General features: G+C 40.0%; 2 protein-coding genes across 3 annotated transcripts; one reads left to right on the top strand and one right to left on the bottom strand.

The window, feature by feature from the left end:
* The first annotated feature begins 1191 nt into the window (after nt 1-1191).
* Nucleotides 1192-9745, top strand: LOC144533744 (solute carrier family 22 member 2-like). Its single transcript, XM_078275293.1, has 12 exons — nt 1192-1545; nt 2555-2602; nt 2809-2912; nt 3215-3369; nt 4414-4582; nt 5164-5275; nt 5426-5526; nt 5614-5828; nt 6346-6454; nt 6568-6680; nt 6901-7000; nt 8180-9745. Exons 1-12 carry the CDS (start codon nt 1192-1194, stop codon nt 8265-8267), a joined length of 1668 nt encoding a protein of 555 aa, XP_078131419.1. The 3' UTR covers nt 8268-9745.
* On the bottom strand, nt 8627-18659 carry plg (plasminogen). 2 transcript variants are annotated; one of them, XM_078275292.1, is made up of 19 exons: nt 18611-18659; nt 17927-18062; nt 17716-17822; nt 16435-16549; nt 16204-16343; nt 15038-15158; nt 14771-14889; nt 14008-14170; nt 13763-13887; nt 13218-13377; nt 12902-13095; nt 12664-12812; nt 12417-12510; nt 11617-11731; nt 10774-10848; nt 10527-10667; nt 10036-10142; nt 9542-9687; nt 8627-8788 (listed from the first exon to the last, which is right to left on the bottom strand). In XM_078275292.1, exons 1-19 carry the CDS (start codon nt 18657-18659, stop codon nt 8627-8629), a joined length of 2418 nt encoding a protein of 805 aa, XP_078131418.1. The 2 variants fall into 2 exon arrangements, with proteins under 2 accessions (XP_078131418.1, XP_078131417.1); XM_078275291.1 differs by having other exon boundaries at nt 17704-17822.
* Nucleotides 18660-20158: the final 1499 nt, after the last annotated feature.

The following is a 20158-nucleotide window of genomic DNA, read 5'->3' on the forward strand; positions in this document are numbered from 1 at the left end:
CCCTATGCATCAGTTACAGTCAGGCAGAATATATAGTGCAGGTATCAGTACAATAATGGCAATAATCAGCTGGGTGTCTAATATTAATATGGCGTATACACTATGAATCGGATAGATAGTAGTGTAAATATGAATACACTATAGGTCAGATAATCACAGTGTGAAAAGTCATTTAACCAGACTCCTGTTTACCCAATATTTAGAGATATATATGTATATATATATATATATATGTATATGTATATATATATATATATAGAAAGATATTATTCTTAATCCAAAGACATAAAGTGGGAAGAGAAACACCCGAAGGCACTTTGGGGTGAAACTAACTGGGGCAGATAATGGAGCTAAGAGGTAGACAGTGGGTGAAGACGTATTCAGATCTTTTACTTAGTAAACGTAGCAATACTAAAGTGTAAAAAAAATCCCTGCATTCAAAATCTTTCCTAATTAAATTACAAAACTATTATCATCAAAATATACTTAAAATACCAAAAGTAAAAGTACTCGTGCAGAATCTTCCACTAATATCTCATGTTCATCCTATTGATGCCTTTATGTGTTCATTATTTATATGTTGCAGCTGGTAAAGGGGGAGCTAATTAAGTACTTTTTTAAACTGCTGTGTAGCTTAACTATAATAATGTATAATCATTTATTATCGTATCATTGATTTATATTTTGTATTAATAATCAAAATCTGAAAAGAAACTAAAGCTATGAAATAAATGTAGTGGAGTAAAAATACAATATTTGCCTTAAAACTTTTAGTGGAGTAGAAGTATAAAGTAGCACAAAATGGAACTACTCAAGTAAAGTACAAGTACCTTTAGAATTGTACATAAGGGCAGTTCTTGAGTAAATGTAGTTCCATCTCTGACGGTAGACAATGTGACGTGCATAAATTTGTGTTGTGCAACCCTGGATGCACACTGTACGCATACTAACAGAATTTGCTTTAGCTCGTGCTTGGTTCAGGTTCATTCAATGATTGCGTAACTCTCCGTCTATTATCTGTTTAAACTCCATTAAACAGTAACATGTTTTCAACACCACTGCAGCTTGAACTATTGTAGACAGGCCTTTTTTTTTTGGACTTCAGCTCCACATCGACAAGAGGGGAGTGGGAAGCAGACTTCTGACATTTTACTCTGATCCAGGGTGTGCTGAACAGTGCACACTTTCGCCATGGCGACCTTTGATGACCTCCTGGAAGAGGCTGGGAGTTTCGGCCGCTGTCAGAGGCGTATCTTTGCCCTGCTCTGTCTGTTGTCAATACCTTATTCGGGTGTGTATGTCGGTACAGTTTTTCAGAGTTTCACGCCGGATCACTGGTGTCGGGACTCTGCGGTGGTGGAGAGGAGGCAGGCGTGCGGCTGGAGCCTGGCGGACAGTCGCAGGCTGACGGTGCCTCTGGTCAATGTCTCTGGAGTGCTGCAGCAGAGCAGCTGTGAGCAGTACGAGGTGGACTGGAACACCACGACACTCAGCTGTGACACACAGGAACTGAACCTCAGTGAGGTCCCACTTACAACATGCAAGGTGAGACCTCTTAGATGATTTAATAAGATGTTTTGGATTATTTGGTTCTCTAATAGAATTCCCAGAAAGCTTTCGTGGTTTTTTTTGTGGATGTTTTGGTGAGATAACAAAGTTTTTTTGTGGGCTGATTAGATCAGAAACATGGGATTCAACAGGCCATTCATATGTGGCTCCCCTTCCTATGTCAAATGCAGGCTCATTAGAAAATACTGCCCCCCCCATAGGAGTATCACCACCCACAGCTTCAGAAGTACCTTTGTAAAGGTGCACCAAAAAAGTATGGACAGTATGAGAAGAATAATGTTGAACATTAAAGCATTTAAACATGTTCTAGTAATAACCCAAAATACAAGCATGAATCTGGAAATGAGCACAATATGTCTCCGTTTAGGGATTGGAAACAGTTAAAGGAATAGTATGACATTTTGGAAAATACTTATTTGTTTTCTTGCAGAGAGTTAGATGAGTAGTTTACTCTCATGTCTGTAAATATTAAGCTACAGCCAGTTCACTTAGCACAAAAACTGCTAGTCTGGCCCTGTCCAAAGGTAACATTAATAACACATTATAGTATCTTGTTGCTTTGGGCTTTGTTCCGTTTGTTTGTGTTGTTCGTTTTAAATCTTTTTTGTGTTTGTGTTTTTATCGTTTTATGGCATTTTTTGCTGTATGCATCTTCCTCTACATCTTCCAGTCAAATGCTGGTAGAATGCGCAAGTGGCTGGTAGAACATTGACTCTCCATTTAGCTGATGGACAAAAAAAAAAGCTTTCTGCTTTCATGTGTTAAAATGTAGTACTTTGTTCTACTTTGACTACAGAACTCTTTGGCAGTTGTCTGCACATTTTCTCAGCAGGTCAACGGGTTTGCAGAGTTCATACCGACATCCACAGCTAGTCATTCTAGCATCTTTTTGGACCCTCCTCACATGAGGGCCCTCGGTACTCAATCTCCTTTCCACCCCCCAGTCTGACACCCCAGAATGCAACATTTTGTTTTTGTCTTTAAGGATGGCTGGGAGTATCAGTATGAAGGCAGGAAGTCCTTTGTCACAGAGGTGAGAAGAGAAATGTAATGCATGTGTGCTTCAAAAAAACTAAATGACACAATCCATAATTAAATCAACAATTGTGCAAATGTTGTAGGTCAAATCACAGTTGAGCATCTTATGAATTGCAACCAAAAGTACATTATTTAATATTTAACTGTACGGACATAAAGACATCCTGTACAGAGACATAACATTTTTCCTTTTGGTCCCAGTTTAACCTGGTGTGTTCAGATGGATGGTTTGTGGACATGTACCAGTCCACTCTCAATTTGGGCTTCCTTGTTAGCAGCTTTGCTTTTGGTTTCTTTGCTGACAGGTGAGGCAAATTGGCCACAATAACACATTCATTAGTAGTAACTTTAGCTGTATTTTGCAGAAAGCTTAGGGGCAAGTTGGTCTAGATTTATTTCTGATAGAATCCTAAGTGGGTGGATGGATGGATGGATGGATGATACTGTTTTGTATGTTAAAGCTTTCCATCATATTATTAAACAAATTCAACACAAAATGTAGTGAACAGGAACCACATGTATAATAATGTGACAAGATATAGATTTATAGATTTAAAGCTTCTCTTATTTTGAAATAAATTCTCGCCTAATGTCTTTCTTTCTGCAGGTTTGGCAGGAAGATCAGTTTCCTGGTGTCCAACATACTGAATGTGATCTCAGGGATTGCACTGGCTGTGGCTCCAAACTACATCTCCATCCTGGTGTTGAGGTCCATCTTCGGCTTCGGAGTCAAAGGAGGCTGGATGTCCTCATATGTGCTGCGTAAAGATGACTTTTGATGTTCACTTTCACACACCTGGACAAATATGGTTTATCGGTGTTTTAAGCCCCCAACGTCTCCTTACAGGCAGCACAGGCACTAGGATTAGGCTATGGTTAGGGTTAGGTGACTTGAAGTCAACGGTCGCAGCGCTGCCTGGAAGGAGACGTTGGGGGCTTAAAACACCATCAAGCACAAATATGCCACATATGTTAGTTGGCCAACCTTAGGCTAACATTAACCAGACTTAAAGGAGATTTTTTTAAGTGGGCTTGTATAAGTTACCTATCCATAGTCAGTTTGGAGAAGCAGGCAGGAGTACCAGCACGGAAGCTAAGCAAAGTACAGCTGTGGACCGAAATGAAATGTTCTTCAGCCACCTAAAAAAGGACCACCTAAAAAAAGGCAATAAGTGTACGCAATATTCAGAATATTTTCACCGCTTTATCTCGCTGTCAGACAGCTCTGGGGAACTCAAGCCGTTGTCTCTCGCCGAAAGCCACCAGACTCCTTTGACAAAAGTAATTTTAGCTCGCAGAACACGCGAGTTGCTGGTGAAGCTGTGAAAATATTGTAAAAATAGTGTACACTGAAACAGAGGCTGTTTTTTTTTTTTTTTTAGGTGGTCCCTTTTTTAGGTGTCTAAAATGTGTTAAGATGCTGCCCGTCTGTCCACAGCAGTACATTGCTTAGCTCTGGTTTCGGTACTCCTGCCTGCTTCTCCTAACTGGGGGCGTGCCGACTATACTGTATCTATTGGAGCTAATACACTGACTGTGGAGAAGTACCTCACTTCATAAGATCCAATGTATTTATTTAAGTATCTATATGTGTACAATAAAAGAAAACTAACGGAAAAATGTACAGGATACATTTGGAAAACATTACATCAATGTGACGTGGAATTTCTGCTACTCATTGTAGTAAAGGTTGTCAGTAAAGATGATGTATTTCTTTATGACCTTTTTCCAGAGATCTATGTCCACTTTGTGATTGTTTTCTTTTTAAAATACACTCACTTTGGATGTTTCCTGTCTTTCTGTCAGTCACCGAGATTGTTGGAGTGGAGTACAGACAGACTGTGGGCATTTTGTACCAGATGTTCTTCAGTGTTGGTGTCCTCATCCTCCCTCTGCTCGCCTACTTCATCACTGACTGGCGGTGGCTGCAGGTCGTCATCACTGCACCCTTCATCTTCTTCTTGTCCTACTACTGGTAACATTCTTTCAAGAATCATACTGTCCTGGCTGTAGATTTGGGTGCAGTCATCGTCATGTCCCTCTTTAATGTCTGTTTAAGTACTTTGTTTAAAAAAAAAAGGAAGAGCACATGCTTACGTTTTTTATTTCCAATATATTGCAATGAACAAGACCCTTGCCATTTGTTCAAACATTATGAGGCCAACATCCTTGGTTTTGCTGTCAGTAATGATTTGGGAGATTCTGTTCTTTGTTATCCCATACCCACTCCCAAAGAAAATATAAATGTTGAATATATCCTCCAATATCAGAGATTTTCTGGCTGCCGTTGGCATTTAATATGGATAGCTGCTCATTATTAAACAGGCTTCCTGGTCACACTTGTGTCTCTGAAGCACTGCCAGCCACAGAACGAAAATGTCGAAAAGTATTTTGTCTGCCACGCCTGGTGGCCTAGAGGTTATGGGGTTAACAATAAACTACAATGTCCCCTGTCTAAAGAAATGCATTAGAAGAGGAATGAGACCAAGATCGTCCATTACAAGATGTGTTGGGGAACATTTGATTTTTGCATCTGTAAAAAATTGTGTGTCTCAGGTTTATCCCAGAGTCTCCGAGGTGGCTCATCTCCCAGAACAAGTCTGCGAAAGCTTTAAAGATCACCGAAGCTATGGCTAAGGAGAACAAGAGGAAGCTCAAGAACTCTGGGGTAAATTGATTAACCTTAAATCTCAATTCTCCTGAAAGGAAACACAACTACTTCTTTTTGGTACCATTTCATGCCATTTCATGAGCTAATGTGTCAAATCACTAAGATCCTAACTTAATGTCACAACTGGATCACGATTACTTGATTCAGACTCTGACTGATGAGGAGGGTGGTTCCTCCTCTGCCTCTTTGCTGGACCTGTTCAGAACTCCAAATATGAGAAAACACACTTTTATTCTCATGTTCAACTGGTGAGACACATTTTTTATCTAAAATCACAGATTCGTAGGCCAGAAGAAATGCACACATATTGAATCTTCTTGTTTCCATCTGTTTAGGTTCACTAGTGCTGTGGTTTATCAAGGCCTCATTATGCGAGTGGGGATCACGGGAGGTAACATCTACATTGACTTTCTCATTGCTGGCCTTGTGGAGTTCCCTGCTGCCTTCCTCATCCTCCTCACTATTGAACGCATCGGCAGACGTATTCCCTTCGCCTCCGCCAATATTGTAGCTGGAGTCTCCTGCTTGATCACCGCCTTCATCCCTGACAGTGAGTCTTATTCTTAGTCCATGTCACTTAGATCTTTTTTTTGCTTCACCTTGCCAGCAAACCTTCAACATCCCACCTCGAAGGGCCAACAGCTCGGCATACTTTGCCGTCTTGCTGATATAGCATCTGTTATGATTTGATATAGTATACGTGACCTGTACTGTCTTTATAAACTATCTTTTTAATAAACTGTCTGTACACTACAAAGTTCTCAATGCTTCGGTTTACATGTAGGGACCCTCATCATGCTACCGTTGAAGTGTGGTGCTGTTTCGAGCCTTGTTAGTGGTATAAAATAGCGATTTCTTTTTACTTTACACGTGCCCGGACGACTAGTGTTGTAAGCTAATTAGCGGTTTGCGCTAAAACTGGTTACATTCAGTTAGCATGAAAACAAATCCCAGAGAACGGTGAACTCGGTACACATGTGTTATTAACCCCTAGGTTCATTTTGCGCCGTATTTGTCCTTTAACGCTCCTTAAGTTCTGTAAATGCACTTTTGTCTCCATCCCTCAGGTATGTTCTGGTTTAGGACGGTGTTGGCCTGCATCGGTCGGTTGGGCATCACCATGACCTTTGAGATGGTGGTGTTTGTTAACACTGAGCTCTATCCCACATATGTCAGGTGAGGTCAGACTGATCCACTCGAGTTTCACATTCATGACACAGTAGCTCTGGGAATATACTGGTTAATTGCTACATTTTGGTTGGATTATTAAGTGGATTATCTGGATACAGGAACCTGGGAGTGTCAGTTTGTTCCACTCTGTGTGATATTGGAGGCATGGTAGCTCCCTTCCTGCTCTACAGACTGGCTGCCATCTGGCTGGAGCTGCCACTCATCATCTTCGGTAGGTTGTGACCCAGCCACAAATGTGAGACGATGGGTACGTATATAAATAACATGGCTGCAAAAAGTGGAGATGAGACACTCTTACCTGTTGCAGTGCTACATATTGAGATAAATCCACAAAATCTTGTAGCCATAATATTGATTTACAAAGCCAGCAGTTTGTAGATGTATTTTTTTTTAATCTGACACTGATTCAGTCAGGGTTTTATATCAAACAGGTGTGGTTGCGCTCGTAGCTGGAGGTTTAGTGTTGTTGCTGCCTGAAACCAGAGGAGTTCCTCTCCCTGAGACCATTGATGATATTGAGTTTCCTGATAGGTGAGAAACTTCAAAACTCTCCCAAAACGTTGAATGAATTCTTTACTCTACACCATGAGAGTGTTAGATTATTATATGTATTATGCTGTTGGATTATTGTTAATGTTGCATAAAGTTATGCTTAAAATTAGCATAAAGTGGAACTAATTTGAACTAGTTTAGTGTTGGGTAGTTACAATTTACCGGCCACTTTATAAGATACACCTTGTGAGTACCGGGTTGAACCACTTTTTGCCTTCAGAACTGGCTCAGTTCTCCGTGGCATAGATTCAACAAGGTGCAGGAAACATTCCTCCGAGATTTTGGTCCATATTGCCATGATAGCATCAGGCAGTTCATGCAGAGCCATGATGTGAATCTTCCATTCCACCACATCCCAAAGGTGCTCTCTCTCTCTCTCTCTCAAATCTATATATATATATATATATATATAAACGTTGCATAGGCACAAAAGAAGGCAAATGCCACTTTCTAAGCAAACTTTGGGATTTACAAAAAACTAACTTGACAGGAATGTGCCTACTTCCACACTAACTCTGACCCATGCGTACGCACATTAACTGGAGACATGACCTTTGAGACTCTAAAGGCAGAAGGATGAAACTCGGGAAAACTGTGTGAAATGATTGCAAAAATACTTGCAGTATACAGCCACGTGAATGGCTGATTGATTAGATATCTTCGTTAACGAGCAGTTGAACAGGTGTACCTAATAAAGTGGCTGGTAAGTATAGCAATTTTCATATTAGCTGATGAACAAAGTTGGCCTGGTTGACACCAGACCCTTCTCAGTTGTAACTGAGCGTTTGTCAGGGTTTTCCCAGGCTAGAACAAAGTAGCAGAACATAGAAATACAGTACATAAGTACCTCCAAATTGTATTGAATGGCGTGTGCTAATGAAAGAAGTTACTTTCTACCACTACCATAACATGTTTATTGTAGTTGTCATTTAATAAAGCAATTGATGCCTAAATTTAAAGGAAAATTGTAAATGAATTACAATGAATTCAACTTAGGTTTACCAATACGTGTGAGAAAGATTTTCTGAATATAATAGAATCTTAATGAGAGATTTACCTGTTTAAAATGAATTTCAATGTTTAATGTGATCTGTAGGAATCAAGGCAGTGTTATTTTTTTCTATTCACTGGTAAAAGAATTTGTGCTTTTGTTCCCAGGAAAACGGAGGGTGTAGTGGAGAACCAACAAATGAAGACACTTTTAAAGTCAGACCTGACAAACAACAAGGAAACAACAACTGTGTGACTGTCTTTGTGTGCATGCATGTGTGTGTAGACTTACTCACTGTGATACAACATGTTGCTAAAAAACAAGGATGTTTTTATACATTTTCTATAAAGCATGACTTCCTAATTTCTTTTGTATTAAGTTTTATTTTTCAGCTCTTAAAGAAAACACACCTTTACAAACCAGGAACATGATCTGCTTCTTGTGTTTCCACCACATGAAATATAACACCTGTTGACATCAGATAATACCAGACTACAAACTAAAGTAGATGTGTTGGAGCAGAACAGTACACACATGTCAAAATACTTTTAAAAACCACTCCAGTTACTTAATGTGACTGGAGCTGTTGTGTATTTGTTCAAGGGGGATAGTTTTCAATTGGTTTTGATGGCTTGGTTGATCCAGTCGACAAACTTGGAGACTCTAGCGTAGACGCCAGGTTTCATGGCATTGGCGCATCCCAGACCCCATGATGTCACCCCCTGCAGGATGTACGTGTTCTGGGAATAACACACCAGAGGGCCGCCGCTGTCACCCTGCAGAGAGAAAAAATGTTATGGCTTTCAGTTCAACTGTTACCTAAAAACATCATTGTCTTCTAGCTACAGTAGTTGTCCCTGTAGCCTGGACGACATCAGGAAGTGCAAATTCAACCAAAACTGGCTATTTAATCAAGATGTCGCGGCATTGCTGTAATTGATATAAAGGTTATGCATACGAGGCTCAGTGTACGTATACAGAAGGTTTTTCAAACTCCACACAATAGGAAAGAAAGCAGCAATGTTGTAGTACTCGAGATCAGTCTTGGTCTCAAGACAAATTTTTTAAGGTCTTGTCTCGGAATCGACAGCAGAGGACTCTGGATTTTATTTCAAGACTGGTCAGTACCACAACTGCAGGGATTTCGTTAAATTGCCTGTGCATTGTCTGATTGATGCCTCTGTGTTTAACTTGCAAATGCAACAAATAACTTGAAATTTGAAATTTGTTACCGTAAACCCCCCTCTCCCTGCCCCCTTTACACACACTCCCAAGAAAGTGAATGTGGGAGACAGGAGACGATGCTCTGGCTGTCTAATAAAAATCTGGTCTTGGTCTTGACTGGGTCTCGCCCTGCCTTAGTCTTGGTCTTGACTTGGTCTCAAACCCTCAAAGTCTCGGTCTTGTCTTGGTCTCGATACACTCTGGTCGTGGTGATGGTGGTCTTGTTGAGAAACACAAAATCGCCAGTCTGGTAAACAGCAATGCACAATGCTTTACGTTTTCATAGCTTTTGGGGTTTTTCATACCTGGCAGCTGTCTGTTCCTCCCTCAATGTTTCCAGCACACATCTCGTGGTCTTTGACTCTGCCGTTCAGGTACGATGGACGATTGCAGATCTTGTTCTCAATCACAGGGAAACCAGTTTCCTTCAGGACGCCATCACCTCCCGTACCTTTAACACACCTCCACAAAGTTACCCTGTTTACAGTTTTCTACAATATTTAGTGTATCTTAATTTGAAAGAGCAACACATGTAATAAAATATTGGCTAATTATTTTTCTTCTGTCTGTTTTTAACCTTAAAACCAAGTCTTAAACCTCAAACAACCTTTAATGAAGTGAGGACAGCCCAGAATGTCCCCACTTTTAAAAAATGACCTCACACTCAAACTGGTCCTTACAAAGATAGCAGTACAAGAACACACACACACACACACACACACACACACACACACACACACACACACACACACACACACACACACACACACACACACACACACAACATACTGTGACATACCTTGAGTTTCACCCCATCCGGTAACATAACACTCGGTTCCACTGGGAACAATGTAGTCCTTATCTGGCAGACAGACTGGCATGACTTTGTCATTTATTAGTGCAGGGCTGAAAACACACAAAACAACAGTGGTGGAAGAAGTACTTAAAAAAATAGCAATACCACAGTGTAGAAATACTCTGTTACAAGTTAAAGTATTGTTACTTGAATAAAAGCACAAAAATATTAGCATCAAACTTTATTTGAAGTACTTAGAGAATTGCCCATTTCCAATTAATGTAGTGTTTTTATTGGGTTACAATTACTCACTCAAGTAATTTATACAAGTACCTTAAAATTGTACTTAAGTATAGTGCTTGATTAAATGTACTTTGCTTAATTCCACTGCTGCGTGCAATAGTGAGTAAAGGAAGGATAGTTCTTCTTATCAATATTATTATTAGTAGTAGTACTTGAACTAGTATTAGTGGTAATAGGATGATGAGACTCACCTCTCCAGTTTGAGCAGAGCGATGTCAGCGCCGTTGGGTTCCAGTATCAGTTTTTCCAGGTTCTTTTCTTGTTTCGACGGCTCATTGGCTCTCTCTGTGTTAACACCCATGATAACCTTGTAGGCTCCTGGCCGTTTGGACCTACAGTACACACCACATTTATAAAAACACACACTAGTTATCCAGTGGTTGTCTTATTAGAGGATTTAGTCTTTAGATGTTTAATGTTTTTAATCGTCTCTCTGACCTCTCCAGGCAGTGAGCTGCAGTAAGGACCCACTGGGGATGAATCAGAGATCCTCCACAGAAATGAGTTCCTGTACTGGTAGAAAGAGACGCACAGAAATATATTTAAGTAGGTCAGATATATCATGACCTTTGTATATATCATTTTACCTAAATAGTTACAGATAAACACTGAGATGCAGCATCTTGTTTTCAAGAAAACATGGAAAACAATTAATATAAAATACTGTAACATATCAGTCAGAGACCACGCACGCTTTATTAAGGCGCATGGACGTATTAAGTATTACGCACTCACGCTTTACTAAAGCAAATGCATGCTTTAAATAGGTTTCACACACACTTTAGTGCTGGAGACGCTGTCCCTCTGCCCAATGGCATTTCAGTGGTCAAGCCAGCCGCCTTTTGGATTTTGAAGAACGAAATAAGATTTGCATTTCAGCAATCATTTCTCACATTATATTACACATCAAAAATCAAATAAGTCTTGTTGAATATGTGATGTCAGCTGTGCTAATACATAAGAGGCACAAACTGAAGCTAGGTTATTGTTTGCATCAATAATTAAAAAGTTAAACCCAGCATCACTTAAAGTTTTATTATTTTTTGCAAATGTTGTAGGGCCATTGGAATAATTTCTTTTTTTGGGGGGGCTTTTTCCTTTTATTAGACAGTGACAGTGGATAGACAGGAAAGTGGGGGGAGAGAGAGAGGAGATGACACGCAGCAAAAGGATTCAAACCCGGGCCGCTGCAAAGGACTCAGCCTACATGGGACGCACGCTCTACTGGGTGAGCTAGAGGCCGCCCCCATTGGAATCATATTTAAGTATTGTTCTACTCACTTGGTCCGGAGGCTGATTTGCCAGGGCCACGAGTAAGGTTTTGACACGCAACCTCCCACAATCCGACCAAAACAGCGCTTTGGTTTGGTGGCTGGTGTCCCGCATTTCAATCCAGCTGCAAAGAAAGTTCACAGTCATGAATGGCAGACAAAAATCTAATTTCTTCAAATTGGTATCAGTTAACAAGTCTTAATGTTTACATGTGAGGCTTCTAGTGCTCACGGTCAAACGATCAAACAAAATTGTTGGATGCACAAAAATTGGATTATATTAGGCTATTAGATTCTTAATATTAGTTGGGAAGGCACTGGGTGGCTGGAGTACTGTCAATTTGTTGTCAAACCCATACAAAACCGTTTCAATTCAATACAAAACTATTTTCAGGTTCTTGTGCATGTTGTGCATGCACTTTTCATGTAAAACCACTTGTATTAGGTTTTACATGAACCACAGCCTGGAAAGTTTACCCAGTTTTTTACCTAGGCAATTTTCAAAGCTGTATTTATTTCTAACAGAATCTGAACTGATGCAATCATTTGTTTTAAAGGGATTAAAAATGTTTTAGTGGCAACTAAACTAAACATGATAAATCAAGGGGATTGCCAAAATCAGTAGGATTCATTCTCTGGGTATCGCATCGTTATTGTTTGCACCAAATTTAATGGCAATCCATGCCATTTTTTTCATATATCACTATGGACATATTTCATATCCTGTATTGCCATTCCTCAAGCCACATAGCTAGAGTGATTAGAAATACCAATAATTGTCATGTCCTACACAAAAAAGGGTTTACATACCACAGTCGGGGATCTGACAGTAGTCCCATTTCTTGTTCCTGTCTGTAGTGTAGCACCAAGGACCATTCACATCGCCATCTGGGTTTCTGCAGCTCTGATGGGGACACACAAAGAGAGAATCAATGATTTAGGAACAAATATGATTTGCCAGCTTTTAACATGACTGTGTTCATCAAATCCGGAGCAAAATGTTATCACTCCAAAAGTCTACAGCTCAAAAATGGTTCATACAGGAACACATACTTACATTGCCCTCCAGACCTTTGTCGGGGTGAGTTTGTGGGGTGAAACTGTTGTGTTGGTGAGGGGTCTGGGCACTCCAGGCCTGGCAGGTCACGCCCAAAATGGTGATGGAGGTTGGACCCCGGTATGTATCTCCATTTCCAGTCTTACAGTCTAACGCAGCAACAGAGACAAATAAGTGGGTGAATAAAGGATGAAACGAGCTAAAAATCTGACACAAAGTTAGAAAGTTAAAGAATTACCAATCTCTGGTGGGGTCTCTGTGGCAGTGGCGGAGGCCTCAGGAGTTGAAGGTTTGCCTGTGGGTGTACCGCTCGCAGGTTTAGTGGGGCATTTCTCCAAGTTGCAGTACTCCCAGCGGACTCGAGGCTCTGTAGTGTAACACCAAGGAGCTTTGTCTCCATCTGGATTCCTGCACAGATTCCTCCTGAGGTCCCTGTTGAAAGAGAAAACCTGGAACTTCAGGACAGCAGGAGGCATGTAGTAACTTTATTTAAAAAAGTGTAAATCTGTATTTTTAAAGATGAAATTTATCAGTAGACACTCTTTCATGCTCACGCGTTGGGGAAGTTCTGTGGAGTTTTTTGGTGGGTGTGTGGACTCATGGAGCTCCAGCTTTGACATCTCTTTCCACTGATGGTCTCTGATGTTACACCACGGTAACTTGTCCCGTCACCCTCATAACAATCTTCCTCCTCTGTGGGGATCAATGGCTCATCTGCAGCAAGAGACAGGAAATCAGGCTGATTTATTGATGCATTTGTGGAGTTCTATAACTCAGTGGGTCCCAAAGAGGGATGATACAATGACAGAATGTATGACTATTTTGTTCAGGGGTTTCATACACTTTCTGTAATAAAAGAAATACTCTTGACAAAGGTCCAGAGGGACTGAAATGTCGACAATAAATGATGATGCTGTAGCAAGAGCAGACGGCAGGATTTTTAATTGTTCAAGTGTGTAATTAAACATGTAAAAGCAAGACAGGGGCCCGTAGGATGAAATCTTATCAAACGCAGGTGTGTGGTGTAATTTGTGTCAGTTTAGGGGTCCTTGACATGAAAAGGTTTAGGAATCACTGCTATTAGTCATCACTGTTGTACCTGGTGCGGCTGCATTCCCACAGCTTGGCACCTTACAGTACTCCCAGCGAGTTTCAGGGTCAGTGGTGTAACACCAGGGCATCCTTTCATTGTCTGGGTTACGACAGTAGTTGCTATCCAGGCCTCTGACAAACAACAGACAGTAACAATGAATGAACACAGGTAAAACCCAACAAAAAAAGGCAGAAGTCCCTCTTTTTTTTTTTTTTTTTTAAAGTAAAGTTTTCTGTTTCAATAGCTCTTACTTGCAGGGGTAGTTTTCTGGCGAGCGGTTGTGTTTCTGTGGTGTCTGAGACGACCAGCTCTGGCACGTTTTCCCAGATTCCGTCACAGCAATCGTGCCTCGATACGCTTTCCCTTCACCGGTGGCACAGGTCAGCTCTGGGACAATGGCGGGAGGCTCGGATGCTGAGCATAGAAGATGAGACTGATTGGTTGTAGAACTCCAAAAAAACAAGCAGTAAGTGGCAGTGTATTAAACAATGTCAAAGTACGATGAAACTGATAAACATAACTGTAAAAATAGGAATGACTAAAAAGTTATATGATTGTGAATAATTAGGGAATGTATCTGTGTAGTTCTGTTATTTTAAAAGTCTTTAAGGTGCGGCTAGAGCAACTTTTACCATCATTTAGGACCTCTGTGCTGTAATTACAATGGTTTTCTATATACTACTAGATACAACTATTACATTTTAATTTTGTGAAATAATCATCAATTAATATATGTAGTAATATAAGTAAGTATAAGTAGTAGTAATAGTATTTTCTTTTGGTCATCAGGTTGCGGTGCAGGGTCAGTTTGCCAGTTTGTTGGTCCTGAAGCAGGAAGTGCTCAAGGGTACCTCGTCAGGTTAAAGGGTTTATGTACTTATTTATCTACAGTTCTTAAAAGCTGCAATTATACTGGGCATGCTGCTTGTAAATGGGTTAAGACATACATTTTAGGTGTTACCATTGTGAAATATGGCAGAAGTAAAGTAAACATATTGAAGTAGGAGGACGTACTGCAGCGGGGTATGGAGCAGAAGTCCCATCGTTTGGACCCGCTGGTGGTGAAGCACCACGGTCGGGGGTCTCCATCAGGGTTTCTGCAGTAGTTCTCCTCAAGATACTTCTCTGGAAGACTAAAGAAAGCATAAATGGAATGGTAAAATAAATTCATAGGACAAAAAAAACAAATCATTTGTTTAATTTCCAGAATATGTATGTTAAATACGAACAAATCCTGCTTGTGGTTGATTGATAGCTTGATGTGCTGTTATGTGTTCTTACGCGCTGGGGCTGTAGCCATGGTTGTGAGGTTTCTGGGAGTCCCATCGTTGGCAGGTGAAGCCTTTTTCTGTGGTGGAGATTTTCCCCCTGTAGTCCTCACCGCTGCAGTGTATACACTCCTCTGTAAAGTAACATGCACACTAGGGCTTCAACTAACTATTAGTTTCATTGTCGATTAATCTGTTGATTATTTTCCTTAAGCCTTATAAAACTAACTTTCTGTCATATTTGCTGAAACTGACCCTATGTTCCAGTAGAACTACATGAAGCAGGTCATTTAAAAAAAAAAAAAATCCAGCTCCTCTGGCACCACCTACAGCCTGTAGTGAGATTTGCAAAAATCCACAGCTCCCTGTTCAGATGCACCAATCAGGGCCAGGGGGGAGGGTGTCTAACTGCGTGTCAATCACTGCTCAGGCACACGCATTTCATCGCGTCCTCCCCTCCCCCTCACCCTCCCCCGCGCATGAGCTGCAGATAGGTTTCCTCCCCCTCCCCCCTCTTCACACGCGCTCTATCGTGCACAGCTCTCCCTTTTGGGGGGAGGGGCTTAGGAGACCGTTTTGTTCTTTAGTGGAAAGAGGGGAGGGACTGAGAAGTTGTTGATGTTCAAATGTTTTGGCTAAGTCCTGGATCTTCACAATCCTACCTACAGCACCTTTAACCAATTAGCTTTTGGTCAATAAAATGTCAGAAAATGGTGAAAAATGTCGATCAGTTTTTCCCAAAGCCTAAGATGACGTCCTCAAATGTCTCATTTTGTCCACAACTCAAAGATGTTCAGTTTACTGTCATGGAAGAGTGAAGAAATGTAAACAAAAATATTCACATTTAAGAAACTGGAATCAGAGAATTTTTACTTATGGTTGACAACTAATTGATTTATATTTGCAGCTCCAATGCGCACACACATCGCGCTACCCCTCTGCTATATTGGTCTACTATGAAAACTTTTGATCACTACAGTGCATTTTACAATTGACTAATTTGGACACTCAAAAGACATGGTGGGCACAGTTGGCAATCATGAGAATAGGGATTAATTTATGAAACCAATATTTTTTGTGTATTGGCATCATTGACATCAATACATTACATTACATTACACACATTACATTACATCAGACACAAACACACACAAAAACATGAAATAAATACAGGTTTACCGGTGCAGCTGGGTATACCGCAGTGTTCCCAGCGGGTGTTGATGTCGGTGGTGTAACACCAGGGTCCCCCGCCGTCTCCATCAGGGTTTCTACAGAAGTTAGACTCCAGGTCCGCTAGAGGATTGGCTTCTGGTGTGAAGCTACAGCAGAAACATTGACATTTTTTTATGTAAAGATATAAAAGCATATGATGGGATACGTAAAGTAACATGAATATACTTGACTATATACTTGGGCCTGTGCGGGTATTTGGCACCCCAATTCTGACAATTCGTTCCTGTTTTTGTTTTGCTCTTTGTTCCTCTGTAATCTGATCCTACTCCATTTACACACTCCAGGAGGTAGACTAGACAAGACAAAAAAACAAAACAATAAACACCAAAAGACATTATCAGCATTGCATGTTTGCTCATTCAATAAAATCAATAAAAACTATTTAGATGAAATGCGGGTTGACACATTCACTGTATAGTGCACTGCAGAGTACAGTAATCTCATTTGTCTCTAGTGTACACATTTATCAGATGATTCTTGGAGTGAATCGTTTATCTAATCCCACTAAAGTGATGTTTCATCCCCAAAATCGGAGTCACAGTAGTGTTCAACGTGAGTCACTTCTTTACTGTGTTTGCAGACACAGTCCAAACATCACCGATCACGCAACATAAGCTAAACATTAACCACAATGTAATAGAGGTTAATGTAAAAGTCCTGCATTCAAAACCTTACTTAAGTAAAAGTATGTATCAGCAAAATGTACTTAAAGTATCAAAAGTAAAAGTATTCATTGTGCAGTAAACTGTTCACTGTCAGTGTTTTCCTTTTATAGCTGGATTAATTTTTCTGCTGCATTAAGGTGTATGTTGCATTTTACTGCTGTAGATGTTTATGGTTGTGCTCATTTTAACTCCTTTATATACTGTTGGGTAGTTTGATCTGCAGCAATGCATCATATTCTGTAAGATCATCATGTGTTTGTAGCGTCACTGTCCTGTGAGAACCACATATCTCTAAAAGGTTTTCATGGTGTCAGAAAAACAGCCCTGTTTTCAGCTTTGTGACGATGCATTTTCTAGCTGATCCAAGAGGCTTTTTAAAGACTTCATTTAGCTGAAGAAGTAGGAGGGTTTTTTTCAACAAATAAAGAAAGACTTCAGTTTATCACAAACATTCAACATCAACAAATCTGGAGATACATGATTTTCACTGGATAGGAAGGGGATGAAAAAGTGAAAAGTAACTAAAGCTGTCAGACAAATGTAGTGGAGTAAAAAGTTAAATATTTCCCTCTGAGGTGAAGTGGAGCAGAAGTAAAATGTTGCATAAAAGAAAAATACCTTAAGTAAAGTAAAAGCACCTTGAATTTGTACAGGAATTGAGTAGATGTACTTAGTTACATTTCACCACTGTGTGCACTCTTGCAGACCTTTCAATGTTAAAATTCATAAGAGACAAAAAAAATATTTACAATTAAAAAAAAACATATATGACTGAAAAGACAAAAGGACTTGCCTTCTTTTTCATACAATACTGTGCTGCTTCTGCGCAGGATATTCTCTGTTTTAGTGTTTGCTGCTGCTGTCCAACACTCTTGGTCCTTTTCATGGTATATGAAAGACCTGTGAAAACACAGCAGGTGTCAGGTTGGGATGCTGAGCCTTAAATGTAAAAGTTATAATGTTAGTATAAATGTAAAAGTTGTATTTTTAAAGTGTGAACTTACCTGCATGTGAATGATGCTTCAGCATTACATTTGGAGGCACAGTCAGCCACAGTGTTTGCTGAGTACTGTCTTCTCCGCAGTGAGAGGATCCATGCTCCTTCAGTTTTGGCGTATCCTTCCACCTCAGTACCACTCACTTAAATCAGATATACAGCCCATTAGTTATCATTAATATCAGCTGAGCTCAAATCTGGTTTTCGGGTTTTATGTATGAGGTGAAACAGCAGTAGACGTTGCAAGTCATGATCTTTCATATTAAAGACTGGTGTGTAAAATGAAGGATAAATTGTTAAAAAAGAAAATGTACTTAGTTACATTCCACCACTGTCAGGTATTAAGTGCTCTCTGAGATGTAATATAAACATAATATTTAAATTTGTGTCACTCCTTTATATTATTTTCAACTTGTCCTCTGCTTTCCATCGTTTGGGGCTGCCTCTAAACTGTGTACACTAAGTGTGAACACATCAAAGTGAACAAAATCTGTCTGTTTACACATCCTGGCTTGATCGAATGATGCAAATAGTATTAAAGGAACATGTTTGATCAGCTTGGAGAGGGTTTATCCTGATGAGGTACTTTCACAGTGAAGCAAAGCATTGTCCATCTTACTTTTTTAAAATATTTTATTTCATTAAATCATTGTAGAACCAGTCATGATTATCATTCAAAGATATATCTTACCGGTGCAGACCAGGGCTCCCAAGAGGAAAGCTACTTTGTACAGGTCCATGGCGAGGCCGTTACACTAGCAGCTCATAGTCGACAAAGTCACCGAGGTACCTCCTGGTATGTGATTGGGCTCCTTTTAGTATTTTAGGAATCTAAATGGGACTGCTGAATTATTAGTCAATCATTGGCCTGACAAGGACGGCAAAAGAGCCACAAGTCAAAAACGTTGTATATGGAACATTTTGAAGCACTAAATGTTGCATCGCAGTGTCACAGGGTTTCATCCTCTCAGTTAAATGTTATATATAGTTGTAAATACTGTTTATTTCTTACCTTGTTCTGGTTATGAAAATGCACCCACAGGGCTCTGGAGCTGATATGTTGCTTTTCTGTAGCTGCAATACATTTAAGAGAGCCTGCTCATGAGCTTTGACCTCTTTTGATAGCTTGTGTGCTTTTGTTTATTATCAGCAATTCTTTCTCTTAATCACATCACTGGAATTTGGGTCAATCCTGAGAGCGCTTGTCCTGTGTGGCGTTAAAACTTTCCTTATGACATAAGTAATCGGTTGCATGTTCTTTAATGGTAATGTGTGTGTTAAAATATTATAATGTTATACAGACTTGATTCTCATTCTATTGGTAAATACTATGCACTCTAGATCAATATGTGTAGTTAATCTTCAGCTAAAAAGGGGACCAATGTCCTCAACTGCAAACATGTGGTTACAAAACAACATACTTTATACAGTTCAGTGTTTTAGTGCCAAATAACTATTGTTCAACTCTGGAAAATTCTGCCCTCGGCCAGCCATTTTAAGTCAAAATCCTGACTAAGTTATTGAGTTTTCTGTCTATATACGCTCCTGAAGGAGGCTCTTTGATTGATGTGTCTGCATAATAAGAACTTTTTATTTTGGTACCTTAGTACTAGATTTTAGCTGATGATCGCTTATTTTTATTTTTTTTTAATTGCAAGACATTAACATGTAACGGAGTATGTCTGCTTTTTGGTATTCATATTTCTACTCAAGGAAAGGAGCTGGATACTTTTTCCACCAAGAAAGATGATCAAACATGACCAAGTAATGTAATATATATGATATAAATAAGTAAGTTTATAAAAAGTCACAGTTGTCACTGGTATCACACCCATGTATATTATGCTTCACATTTAGTGTACAGTTGTACAATCCAAATTAAATCAGCAACAACTACAGGTATCCCCCCCCCCTCCCCCCCCCCCTCTCTCTCTCTCTCTCTCTCTCTCTCTCTCTCTCTCTCTCTCTCTCTCTCTCTCTCTCTCTCTCTCTCTCTCTCTCTCTCTCTCTTTCTCTTATCATTCTCTATTTAAGCAGACAGTTTTTTCTCAGTTAGGTAGCTGGTGGGTTGTTCTTGAGGTGATGGAGGCTTTACTTGTCCAGACTGGAAGGTGAAGGGGGTGGCTGCTTAGTCCTTATTGGTAAATTTGCAACAACAAAACAACATTAGAAGGGCACTCGGACAGCGCAGACATGTTCTGTGATGTCTCTATCACATGTCAGGCTACAGGCCCCATGT

This window comes from Sander vitreus, chromosome 18 (assembly GCF_031162955.1).
Source record: "Sander vitreus isolate 19-12246 chromosome 18, sanVit1, whole genome shotgun sequence".
In the NCBI taxonomy this organism is placed as follows: Eukaryota; Metazoa; Chordata; class Actinopteri; order Perciformes; family Percidae; genus Sander; species Sander vitreus.

Bases quoted from the DNA above. Each gene is read 5' to 3' on its own strand.
- plg (XM_078275291.1), bottom strand. From the start codon at position 18,659: ATGGACCTGTACAAAGTAGCTTTCCTCTTGGGAGCCCTGGTCTGCACC. The intron at 16,550-17,703 runs GTCTTTTCAGTC...TGTCTTGTCTAG, and splicing joins AAAAGAAGGCAAGTCCTTTT to TCTACCTCCTGGAGTGTGTA. The intron at 12,813-12,901 runs GTAATTCTTTAA...TTGCTGCGTTAG, and splicing joins AGAGACCCCACCAGAGATTG to ACTGTAAGACTGGAAATGGA.
- LOC144533744 (XM_078275293.1), top strand. From the start codon at position 1,192: ATGGCGACCTTTGATGACCTCCTGGAAGAGGCTGGGAGTTTCGGCCGC. The intron at 5,276-5,425 runs GTAAATTGATTA...TACTTGATTCAG, and splicing joins GGAAGCTCAAGAACTCTGGG to ACTCTGACTGATGAGGAGGG. The intron at 5,527-5,613 runs GTGAGACACATT...CCATCTGTTTAG, and splicing joins TTTATTCTCATGTTCAACTG to GTTCACTAGTGCTGTGGTTT.